The sequence below is a fragment of the Protopterus annectens genome, chromosome 12.part0, assembly GCF_019279795.1.
Source record: "Protopterus annectens isolate FY-2018-M chromosome 12.part0, PAN1.0, whole genome shotgun sequence".
NCBI classification, from domain to species: domain Eukaryota; kingdom Metazoa; phylum Chordata; order Ceratodontiformes; family Protopteridae; genus Protopterus; species Protopterus annectens.
This window is the reverse complement of record NC_056746.1, coordinates 394033236-394046871: the sequence shown is the minus strand read 5'-3', so window position 1 is coordinate 394046871 and position 13636 is coordinate 394033236. Positions and strand designations below refer to the sequence as shown.

The following is a 13636-nucleotide window of genomic DNA, read 5'->3' as shown; positions in this document are numbered from 1 at the left end:
AATTAATGGGAAACTACCGAGCATTGCAACCTCAATTCCTCAAAACAAGTAGATGATCATCGTGGTATGTGGCACTTCTACAGCAAATCCCATTACCACTAGACTTGACATCTTAATTTGCAATGTGTAGAAAATGTATAAATGGGCAATCTCACAAATACCTAAAATAGATGCATTCTGAAAGAGGGCTGTGTTGGTAGCTGCTGACCTGTGGGTGTCAGCACAATCTTTTCCACTTAGAGACTTCTAACTGTTACAACAAAAAACAGTATGATTAGCCAATCATAAGGAATGGGTCTGTTTAGAAACTGGACAGACCTGCTGCCTCTTTCAAACTAAATAAACAACTTGTTTGACACCCTTAATGGTTCAGTCCTTATAAACACAGGAATATGTGAACAGCACTAAGTAAATGGTTACAGAGACCATCAGATGTTTAGCTATATACAACTAGGGTTGCCACCTTTTCAAATGCCCAAAGTGGGACAATTGTGGTACAAACATCAGATTTTTCAGGCCAAAACATACCCACGGCAAGTACAAGGGACAGACCATCACTTTTTTGCCTAAATAAAAGCTTATTCTTGTAGCATTTTAGTTGCTTATTCTGTTTCTAAGAAGACGCATTTAAAAGTTTTTGCAGTAATTTATGAGCAATCCAAGCTCCCAATGCAGACAGGGTTATATTTGATACCCTGGTGTTAATTTGTGACTCCCCTCCCCCAATCATCAAGACTAGTCTTAAAGGTGCTGTGTCTACTTTTCCAATCCACCTTGCTGCTGCATCCCAAAGATCAAAGTATAACCCACTTTGTTAATCCATGCTGACTTTGTGACATCACTAGAGATAGTATACACAATCCCACTCTTAGCATCATCTTTCTTTCAATGCCTGGTTAATCCATTATCCCATTCATGTTTTGATTCCCCATGAAATTAAATGATGTACTCGATGGTTCCTAAAAACAATCTGCTTCCTACTTCATTACACCTTGTCCTGCCTGTCTACATTACTTTATTTCCACTTGAAATGTATTAATATACAGGGGAAAATGTTTCATTTGTTATCAGTAAAGTACTTGCACATACTTGGACAAACTACTGAAGGGATCATGGGGGAAATGTTTCATATGGTATTAGTGAAGTTCTTGTTTATGCATGCACAAACTACTGAAGGGATCATTGGAAGAAATGTTTCATTTGGTGTCACCGAAGACGTGCATACATGGACAAATTACAGAAGGTATTGTTAGGGGAAATGTTTAATTTGCTGTCAGTGAAGTATTTGTGCATACATGGACAAACTACTGAAGGGTTTGCTGGGGAATATGCTTCATTTGGTGTCAATAAAGTGCTTGTGCATACATCATCAGACTGTTGAAGAGATTGCTGGGGGAAAATTATTCATTTGGTGTCATTAAAGTACTGCATACATGTACAAGCTACTGAAGGGATCGTTGGAGGAAATGTTTCATTTGATGTGAGTGAAGTGCGTGTGTGTACATGGACAAAGTACTGAAGGGGTCACTGGGGATATGTTTCTTATTTGTCATTGAAATGCTTGTGCACACAATGCAGACTTCCCAAGAGGTAGCTGTTGGAAGTCAGACAAAATAACACTTTTACCTGTTGTAGTAACTTATTCCATAGGATGGGGATTCACTGAGCTGGGAAACTATCCTTCCAGTGTGTTGCATTTATTTCTTGGTGTAGATTTAGGTCTCTAGTGCATGTGTTTGCAGAGTTATTGTCTTTACAAAGAAATAGGATATCAAAGAGGATTGGATCTTTCACGGCTCAAAACCCAGGCCACAGCTCACCTTGAAGCAGCTGGTAGGATACTGAGTATAAGAAGCCTTGTGATAATATATTAGAATAGTTGAAATCTTTAAGGCCTTTAATTTTCTTGTTACGAAATCTTTCAGGGCCTTTACAACTGAGCCATATGTTTAGATTTGTCCACACATGATGGATCTGATAAGGAAAGAATGCAGTGGAAGGAAGACATCTTTGGCTGTAAATGATATTCCTTTGGAAATCAACTGGGCCTGATATGACATCATAACTAAGGTGGAAACATAGGTTCATAGGTTGGTACTGGGCTAACTGCCCGAAGGCATATATTAGCCCAGCCACATTGTGCGGTATTCACCGCCCCTTTAGTAGTTCCCTAGACCCTTGTACTAGCAGCTAGTACCCTTGACCCCTATTTAGTAGTGCTGTTGGTGTGATCCCTGGTGTGAACTTTCTGTTACCCATCCACTCATCAAGGTTCCTCTTGAAGAGTGATAGTGAGGGGGCTCTGTCTTATGTAGATCGGGACCCTGTTCCATAGTAAGGGAAGTCTCTGCAAAGGGAATCTATCCCTCCAGCATGTTCTATTCATTGTTGTGTTGAGGTTTATATCCATAGAGCGTGTAGCTCAAGTAGATTTGGTTTTACTAAGATGGAGCATGTTCAACAATTCTGGGTTGGACATGGCTCTGTACGTTAGACAGAGATCGCCTCTGAGAAAGCGGTATGCAACAGAGAACAGACTTAGCTTTTTCAATCATGCTGCATAGGGCAACTGTTTGAGGCCAGTAATCCTCATGATGATTAAGTGAGATACAATAGCCAACATAGGTACACATGTCTCTTATGAACATGTCTATCTGAAGAGGAATACTATTTCTAATGCATGTGGTGGTAAAAGCTTTTCCCAAATGTTACTATGTTGCACTTTTTTGCATTTAGCTTGAGACCATTTTTGGTAAACCAGGTATATCCATATTCTGGGCCTTGCTGGATCAGTTTACTATCAGTAGATGAGCAGATAACAATGTTCAACTTACAGTCATCAACGAACATGGTCAACTAGACTTCTGGAATATTGGCTTTGATGTCTGCAAAATAAATGCCAATTATTACAGGGTGCAGCACTGATCCTTGTTGTTCATAGGCAAGTACTAGACTAGCTGCCCTTGTTGGCCATTTTAATCCCGGCCAGTTTCCCTTTTGGTGCTAGAATTAAACTATCCCATTTGGTTAGAGATTGTCCTTACCTTGTCATGGTTGATAATTATATATGACCCCTAATGATAATAACTGAGGTCATATTATAGATAATTTGATGGGACCCATGAATGGGATAAAGCATTTAGGAGCTGCTTCTATCCAGACTACAGGGGGATACAGGATACAGGGGGCTGTCCTGGGGTAAATTTTCTGTTACCCATCCATACATCCAAATTCCTATTGAATATTGACAAAAATGAGCTTTGATTTCCATGGATGGAGAGTCTGTTCCAGAGCAGTGGTATCCACTGCAAGATACACCTGAACCTCCGAACCATTCTATTGATTTTGCTGAAGAGGTTTTGATTCATGGACTGAGTATTTTGATGCCATTTGACTTGCTGATGTGCAATAGGTTGGGTCAGAGGATGCCTTGTATGGCAGACACAGGTCACCGCTTAGCAGTCTGTAGGATACTGAGTACAGTAACAGGACTTTGAGTCAGTCCATTTACAACATGTTGTTTAGGCCTTGTATCCTTTTAGTAAAGTATCTCTGTGGGTGTTCCAGTTGTTGAAAGTGTCTGGACAGATACCAAAGGGGGCATTATACTCAATGACTAGCCAAATGAGGGCTGGGTAAAGGGGGAAAATAACATCTCTAGAGCTAGTTGCAATCCCTTTGTATATAAACTGTGCAATTTGGAAGGACCTTCTTACAACAGTAGACACGTTAGTTGAAAGTAAGGTCACTTTCCACATACCCACTAGTTATAATTTTATATTCAGAGAGGATACCAGCAACTTTCAAAACATGGGATTTACTGTATTGACAGGTTGCAGTCCATCAGACAATATAGAGGCTTACATTGTTTGCTTGGTGCTATCAGCATGTGGGATAGTGTCAAAAGCCTTGGCCAGGTCGAGTTAAGCGTGTACATGGAATGACCACTGCCCACAGCCTGTGTAACCTTTCAGGAGCATAGGCAGGTATATGTCATGTCTGCCACGAAGAACACCTCTTAAAAGTATATTTATTTTATTTTGTGCAGTAAGATGTTCTCACAATTGAATTTAAAAAATACATACTTACCAAGTATGTATATGTTCTATTTAAATGTATGTTTTTTTCAGAACTCCTGGTTAGCCATTGTCATTTGTTTGCTTGTGTTGCTGCTGAAAAATAATGTTCTGATCCTGTCTATGTCCCTCGAGTCCCTTCAGTTAGTTGTCTGTCCATATCTTGTGTATACATGTTCTTTCATCTTAATGTTTCTCTTTAAGGAAGAAGATTAACAGCTAAAAAAAAAAAAAAAAAAAAGGTACAGACAAACGTCTGAGCCCACCTTAGGCATTAAGGAGGGGATAGTTCTCAGGGGCACCTGTACTTGTCAAAGACTGTGTAGAGTTCTGTACAAATCACATTTTAAATTTCAGAGATCATTCTTCTTAATTACTACAAAGACAGCTTAGGTCTGTTGAACCTAAATGGCTCAAGAAGAGGTGGCTGTTTTTTTTTCTTTTAGAATGTTCAAGTCACTGGCAGCAGAGACAGGTTGCATTTGAGTCCTTAAATGAAGAATCTCCTATAAAAAAGCATTTTACAACAAAACCATAGGATTTATAGGTACATGAGCGGAGATGTCAGCATACTGAAACTTTTTCTTAGGAGTGGGCCTAACCAACATTAAACAAGGTAGCAGCAAAAGCTAAAAAACTGAACTTGATAGTGGATTTTAACTTTGAGCTTGACGCCACATATGAAATCTGGACCGTACAGATATACATGATATTCTGGTGATAGGTCAGTTAATGCCCTTCAGAATGGGTAAAAACTCGGGAATACAAAGATGCTTTCTCATTACTAACTTTAGATCTTACAGGCTGTTAGACAAAGAGATCTTAGGTTTGGTGCAGGACTCTGCTGCACTGACTGTGTTAAAAACTCATAGTGAAAAGGCAGGAATATTGGTCCAACAGCTAGCATATGTGTTAGAAGATTGTACCACAGATGCCGTAGTCAACAGGCTATTATTTCTTTGCTTCCCTTTTTACCATCAGGGACAACATTAGACTCACAGAAGTTGGGCGGAATTTATACAAAAGGCAGTCACTTCAAATAACTGAAAAGGAGTCTGTCAACTCAGCTTGGCTATGGGAGTACCTCTGGAGCACAATATCAAAAGCTGTTCATCTGTCTGACAACCTTATTTTATTTTCATGTTATCATGGGAAATATGAGTTTGGCCAATTTTCATTTATAAGAAACAGATTTCTCTTGAGATGTATGTGATCTAAAAAGACAAAGCAAATAAGTTTTACATGTTCACAGAGGATTATGGCTGCTTTGCAGAAGTCTCCTGTCTGATCCCTGATGCATTACAACAATGTGTTGTCTGTAACTATTTGAGAGACACCTGGTCCTAAAAGTGATGCAAATGCAGGCATGGTCAGGTTTACAGTCAATAATGCTTGCATCTGATCTGATTTTTCCATCTGAAATAGCAAGGACAGACCTTGAATTTTCAGGTTCTGTGTTGCAAAAGCAAAGAGTGTAGAATCTGCAGTTTGACATCAGAAGGGATCAAAGGCAGTTTGGGTGAAGGTGGGCTGGTACTGCATATGATAAAATTCCTTCACTAAGGTTGGTATTATTGGAAGGAAATGCTCCAAGGACTGTAAAGTGTGATTCCATAGGGTATGAGGTACCCCTAAACCTTTTTATGTGTACACTTTGCATTCATCGCCATCAGAATAGAAGGGAGCAAGCTGCTTAAAGCTTTGAGGAATGTCTGTGTTGCAATGTGAAGTAAAAAATTCACCGTAAGTAGCATCCTCTGCTGAGCTGGGTTATCACAGGTAAATTCTTTTCTATAATTTCTATAATTACCCATAGAGAGCTATCTGTAAGGACACAGCTGAGCTTTCTTACTGAGACAGGTACAGACACTGGAAGCAATGAAGAATATGCTGAACTGCAAATTAGATGCTATGAAGGGAGTTGATTAGAATCAGGTATTTATCCCAGAGAAGAGCTGATGTGAAATCAAGAGTCTGAAGAAAATAAACAGTAGAGCTGGACATTTGGTAAATATTTCTGTTGTAACAGAAAAGCCAGATAGTAAGTATATAAATTGGTAATAGAAATCCACTGCAAAAATCTGAGAAATTATCCATGAGCTTTGTGTACAGGGATGTACAGATATGAATCGTACATGTCCAAAGTTATAATAAAGGCATCTTGCATCAACAGAGAAAATAATATTTGAATGTCACCTTGTAGCCTCATATATACATTTTTTAATGAACTGGAAGGACAGTTCTCTAAGTTCCACTACAAATAGATTTAATTTAAGGTTTCAGAGGGGGTCAGAAAAAAGACATGTATCTGGAGTGTTTCTCCCAGGGCCTCTGACTTTCCCAGTAAACAAATGGGAAATAAAGACCCATAATCAGGGACAGATTTTCAATATTGCACTTAGAAGCTTAAAAAAAGTGTTACTAACAAAGTTTGCAATGTCATGAATTTTCTGAAGATTGTGAAGTCTGAAATCCAAATCACTGTAATTATTTATTGACTTCAACTCTCAATGATTTGCCAGAAACCAGAAACTTTATGAGTTACAGGCAAAAAAAAAAAAAAAAGAATATGAGGCAAAAATATGGATATTCTGAAAAATTATGGACATTTGAGAGGTACTGATATACCTCTTCCAGATACCTGTGAACTGACATCCAAGGTAGGAAGTTTGCTTTTCCAGTAAGGAAATTCAAGTGTCAGACAATATTTTGGTCATCAATATTGCCACTTGTGTATCTCTCCTATAACACGTCTGCTGCTGTGAGACTTTTGTGAGAACTGGGGAACCAAAACTGGACATCACCCATGCAATAGGGGAAATAAATTTTAGCACCAACAGACAAAGGTCAAGGACTTTACTTGAAATAACAGACCTTACTGGGCCCCTTGGTCACAGATGCCTGCCATTTGTTACATCTGATATCTGTTCCATTGCTTTTAACATCTTAGAATTATTAACAGAAAAATACCTGTGTTTTGTTTTGTCATTTAAAGTTTCTTTTCTTTCTTCAAATGTTTTACATTAATTTATGTCCTGAAATATTTGCCAATATTTTCCCTTCTAGCTAAGGTTTTCTAAGACAACATTTAGAATAATTTTCACAAGTTCCACAATGAGTGTTCTTAATTCTCTAAAAAAATGTTAACCTGTGACTGAGTTACAAGGCATCCACTGACCCATTACTGATGGATTTACTGCACATCAGCAAGACAAATGGGATCAGAAATACTCAGTGTAGGGATCTAAACTTCTGCAACATTACCAGAGCAGTTTGGAGGAACATGTATACTTTGTAGAGGATACTGCTGCTGTGGAACACACTCCCTATCCGCATGATACAAAGTTCATCCCTGTCAATTTTCAAGTATAACTTAGATCTATGCATGGGAAACAGAATATTTACCCCAGGATTGCCCTCTGTACTACTAATGGATAGATATAGCTCCTAAATGCTTTATTACATACACGGGTACCTTCAAAGTATCTGTGGTATGATCCCAGTTATTCTCATTAGGGGTAATATATAATTATCAACCATGGGATGGGTAAGGTCAATCTATAACCAAATGGGATAGATTATTTCAAGTAGAAAAAGGGAAACTGACTAGGTTTAAAATGACCCACAACAGCAGCTAGCCTAGTACTTACCTATGAACCTATTAACCTATAAAACATTTGCAGGAATCTGATCCAGGAACCATCCATCCACAACCCCTTTTTCCCATTTTTGCACATACGGTAAGTGTGTCACTTCAACAATGACAATCGTCTAGAGCCAAGGTTTATACCACTGGGTGTCTAGCCCTGTAACAATTCTTCCACACCACACACTCACACGCACACTCACACCTACAGCCAGTTTAGAGTGGCCAATCCACCAACTGCATGTCGTTGGAATGGAAACTGGTGCACCTGATGGAAACCTACGCAAACACAGCAAGGACATGCAGACTCCATAGTGGGGAACCTCTTGCTGTCTTGTTGGCAATTTATTTTCTCGGGGTGTCAAAGGTAAAGATGCTACAGCATAAAATGTATAAAATGCTACACTGAAATAATAATAATAATCATAATAATGATAAACAAGAATGAACAAAAAGTGTATACTTACCACTACCAGCACTGAGGTGTAGAGTGACTAAGTAACTAATAAAGCACAGCAGATCAGCTAGTTACTTTGGGCAGCAAATTAAGTATGAATTAGGATGTTTTCTGCACTCTGTTATATCACTGGTAGTGGCCTCTCTCTAAACATTTTAGCTCAAGGCTGTATTTTACATGCCCACTGGGATATCTAATCATTGAAAAACTCATGGCTGGAGACTGACACCCACCTTCAGCTAATATCCATACAACTGCATAGTTTCAGCAGCACTGATCCTTTCAAAAGGATGACATAACCTGTTAATGTGTTTGCTTCAGTGGCACTGGATGATCAAAATATTCTGCTAGAGTTGGTATTCTCAGGTCATATAAACTTTCAGTGTCCTCTAATCTCATGACTCAGCATTTTATTACAAAATTCAGGAACATCATATTTAGAATTTTTAAAACAACAGAAATCCATGCCCTCTCATTCCCAAATAATTCTTACAGGCAGTAATGGTGTCTTTTTCTCTGGCTGCCATCTGTTCTACATCTGAACGTTTACGAAGCTCAAATCTGCGGGCATATCCCTCTTTAGGCTTCCAAAGGTCCTGAATCAGGAGAGGTTTCTCATTGTCCCCAAGAGAACGAAGGCCCTCCATTCTCCAGTGCTTGTTAGCACCTTCAAACCTTCCAATAACATCACACAGTACATATTCACTAGCGAATGCCTTACTTAATGAATAGCGTTCCAAGGCTTCTTTGACTAGCTCTTTTGCACTTGACTTGGATGTAGCCAAAACACTTTTGTAATGTGCTCCCCTGCATATTTCTCCTCCAAAAATCTTCAGCACTCCTGGAGCTGAAAGTTGGATGGAAAGTTCAGCAGGATCATCAGTCACAGGGAAAGGAAACTCTGCTACAGATCGTCTATCTCGATAGCTCAGTGTGCGGTACAAGGCCTGTGTAAATATTTTGCTCTGGCGCTTGAGTTTACTAGTAGAAGGTGGGGACATGCTCACTGAGGAGCCATAAAACATGGTGCTGAATGCCGTATATGTACCTGTAAAAGAAAAACAAGGAAAACATATTAAAAAAAAATCTATTGCCATTATTCCATAGGCTAACTGACTCTGACTATTACAATAATATCATCGCTATTAAGGTTACTGATGATAACATCTCAGAGTAAAAGCTACTTCATCTAACAGCAGTAACAGTACTAAATGGCATTGGTGCTGCTGGAACATAGGGAAATGATAGTTAAGTCAAGGAAGCAAAGTGCAAACAAGGAGCATTCTGAATAATTCTGAGCAAAACTGTGCATGCATGGATGTGTGTGTGTGTGTGTGTGTGTGTGTGTGTGTGTGTGTGTGTGTGTGTGTGTGTGTGTGTGTGTGTGTATGCATGTATGTGTGCCCACGCTTGTTTTAAGTAGATGTGGATGCCATCTAAGTTATTATTCTTTACTTCTATTTGAACAAGAAAAAGATATCAGGGTTTATCCACCTAGCCCAGAACAGGAAAAATCATTGTGTCACCATACAAAAAGCTAAATGATTCTCTGTTGAAGTAACAGACAATTTTTTGCTTGGTAATTTCATGTTCCGACCAGAATTATAAGTATTGTCTATCACTTAGAAACAAGCATTTCATAAGACACTTCAGCTATAATCTAAGACAGGACAGCTCTCAACTACAAAGGCCAGCTTATGCAGTAGCAGTAGCTATGAAAGCATAACACACTGAATGCTTCCCTTCACAAAGTACAAAATACTGACAAGGTGTCTGATTTTCAGAAAAAAACATAATTGAAAGCAAATCTGGCTGTAACATGTAACTGCAACTGTCTAAGAGATCCAAGCTAAGCAATTCCCAAAAACATGGCTGTTCAGTCAAGCTATCAGCTTTAATCCAATCAGACCTACAGCTACATAAAGGCAAAGGAATGTACTATGGGACTATAAAGGTATTAATACTTTTTTTCTATTATGTAAGCTGCATTCTGCCTTGGTTAGATATTACATTATGTGCATAACTGATTGCAACTCTGTATTTACTGTGTATACTTATTTGCTTCATGTCACAAATTATAGTTGAAAACACTTGGTTTTGCCACCAGGTAATTTATCCAGTTGTAGCGTTGTCGCCTCACAGTAAGACACTGTTCGGTTTGATTCTCAGCTAGAGCGTCTTCTACGTGGAGACATGCGTGAATGGGCGTACCTTCGTTGAAGGTTGTGCGTCAGACCTGGCAAGCCGGTACATAAAAATCAACTGCCAATTATTAGCGGACCAGAGTTCCGCTGTGGCGACCCCTAACCGGGAAAAGCCGAAAGACACAAACAAACAGTGAATAAAGAAAGAAAGAAAGAAAAAGAAAGAAAGTGATTTTTCTTCTTGGAACTTGACAACTTGATTAAATTCACTATATATATATATATATATATATATATATATATATATATATATATAGATATATATATCCTTGGCTCTCTGGTTTTCAAATAAATGTGCGTGTGTGGCTGGGAATGTGCATTTGGGTATGGACATGCATGTCAGTTTACTTATATGTATATGTTAGGGTAGGGAATTCCTTCCACATCCACATCACTGACAAGTTCGAGTACATAAATGCTACATAATGCTAGGAATGATAACATACTTGTCACTGTTCCGTATTCTGCATTCCTGTAACATCCCTAAGAACATCTAGATCTGTAGAATCATACAACTTCCACAACTAAGCAACATCATCCAAACATAGTATGTATGTGTGCACTAGTAATGGAGGAAGACAGCTGCTACCACTTGTCTTAGCCCATTAATCCACTTTTGCAGGAATACAGAAGTAGGACAGAGATGGTCAGGAAATTCTACTGAAACTCCTCTTAGATGGGCTTATGCTAAAATAATGTCAAGTCGAGGTTTTGGGTTTTGACAATGCTAGAAGAACATGGATGGTATACACTCCTTTAGCTACTAGAGAAAGACTTGGCTATTCATTCTACCTCCTCTACTTTTATTTCTCCCAAGCTGTATTTAGTTAGGAGAATGGAATGACTATACTGGTGAATGTGGGTGGGATGAGGCACTGTTAATATACTTTATGGTTAAATAAAGGTCATGAGTTTCTTGCCTTTTCAAATATTTTATTTATTTATTTATTTATTTATTTATTTTTTAAGCTGGTATGTAGACTGACCCAAAGGCCCTTTTCAACCGTGACCCTGATTGGAGTGTACAATAACAGTAAACAACAGAAAATACGTATGCATAAACAAGACACGTATGCATAAACAAGACACGTATGCATAAACAAGACTACTTTCCTGATTTAAGTATTTTTTGCTGTTTTTTACCTGAAATACCTTCTCTTGCTTACCTTGAACAAGCTTAAACTGTTTTTTTAACTGTTTGTTGCATTATATATTATCTACACTTAAAGTTTCATTTAGTCGAAAATTGGTCGAAAGTTGTTTGTTTGTTAAATTTAACTGTTGAGGCTGCCCACTAACGTGTGCTAGCCTGTGTAACTGATTTATTACTGTCTCCTGCATTTCTGTGTGCTTTCTATCTCAAAAATAAAAAAAACCCCAAAAAATCCTTGTTTTCCCGCCTCTCCTCGACTAGTTTAGACCAGTATACAGGCTTTGCTGTATTCTGGGCTGCGGTGTTGTCCATTGCCTTACTTGGATAGAAGGAAGTTTCTTTGCTCACCAGTGGGAGTGGGGAGCCTTGAGCAGCCTATCTGTCCCTGAAGGAGTGACCTCAGCACAAGAGCTTGTAGTAATTGGTTGTTTTGGACCATTTCTAGCTCTTTTGAAGTTCCCTGTTTAAAATCCGCCTCTGAGCATTTTTTTCTGGCTATACTACTCAGCAACAGCTCCTCGTGGTCCTGCAGAGTGGTCCTAGCAGCAGAGAACTGAGAAAAGAGACTACTTTCCTGATTTAAGTATTTTTTGCTGTTTTTTACCTGAAATACCTTCTCTTGCTTACCTTGAACAAGCTTAAACTGTTTTTTAACTGTTTGTTGCATTATATATTATCTGCACTTAAAGTTTCATTTAGTCGAAAATTGGTCGAAAATTGTTTGTTTGTTTGTTAAATTTAACTGTTGAGGCTGCCCACTAAATGTGCTAGCCTGTGTAACTGATTTATTACTGTTTCTTGCATTTCTGTGTGCTTTCTATCTCAAAAACAAAAAAAAAAACAAAAAAAATCCTTGTTTTCCCGCCTCTCCTCGACTAGTTTAGACCAGTATACAGGCTTTGATGTATTCTGGGCTGTGGTGTAGTTCCTGTGTTGTCCATTGCCTTACCTGGATAGAAGGAAGTTTCTTTGCTCACCAGTGGGAGTGGGGAGCCTTGAGCAGCCTATCTGTCCCTGAAGGAGTGACCTCAGCACAAGAGCTTGTAGTAATTGGTTGTTTTGGACCATTTCTAGCTCTTTTGAAGTTCCCTGTTTAAAATCCGCGTTTGTGCGCATAGCGCAGTGCTGGTTAAGCAAGGTTAAACTTTTTCTGGCTCCTCCAAGTCTGCTCTTCAAATTTTCCCTTAAGAAAGCTCTACTTTTATAATAATCAGTCTAATCGCTTTATTATAAGCCTAGCACTTGTTCTCAAAACCTCTCTTCTAAGTAAGCACTCGCTAACTAAAGTAAGCACTACATCCACCTACCTTCCCTGTGAGTACACACTTCCCTTAAAGGCACAGCACTCCCTTATAATATTCTAGCATGTCGAGTGGTAGATTATAAGCATCCTTTCTGGTTCAGCTGGTTAATCTGGAAATCTTGAGACAATGCCACAATTGTCTCATGTACACAGACAACCCTCTCCTCCTCCCAACAAACACAAATACATGTGAGAGATGCAACTATATAGCCAAACTGGAGGCTGAACTCTTTCAAATCAGGACTGGCAAGACCAGACAGGAGGAGAAGGTAACCACACACACACCAAACCCAGTCCCACATAGTCCTACCACAACTGCAAACCAAACACATAATAACACAAAGACATACTCAGAGGCTCTAACAAAAAACTTACCAAAACAACAGAGGCTCCCAAAGCAGACACCCAAAAATCCACCACCTCAAAACATAACACATGCAACACATACTTCAATAAATCAGTGTGTCAAACAATCACAGCCGTTAAGGCCAAACACCATGCCTGATACACTAGTAATAGGTGACTCTATAGTCAGACACAGTGACGTTCCACTTACCAGGCTGAACAAGGAGAGGGTAACGGTGAGCTGCTTATCGGGAGCTAGGATCAGCCACATAACACACGCACTCAGGTCACTCCAAAGCAAGTACAAATATGACTCCGTCATTGTCCATGCCGGCGTGAATGACCTGAGACGTACCTCCCTGGACCACATGAAAAGAGACATAGAGGAGCTCTCTGATTATGTAGCCCAGGCTGGTATGACCCTGACCCTGAGTAGCATCTTGCCCTCACCA

At 39.1% G+C, this 13636-nt stretch overlaps 1 protein-coding gene across 2 annotated transcripts in view; it reads right to left on the bottom strand.

Annotated features, from left to right (window-relative positions):
- Positions 1-13636, bottom strand: part of RADIL (Rap associating with DIL domain) — a 1364147-nt gene that overhangs the window by 979753 nt on the left and 370758 nt on the right. For both annotated transcript variants that reach the window (XM_044089491.1, XM_044089492.1), the window contains exon 2: positions 8673-9227. In XM_044089491.1, the coding sequence (XP_043945426.1) occupies positions 8673-9227 (555 nt within the window). The remainder of the gene's footprint in view (positions 1-8672; positions 9228-13636) is intronic.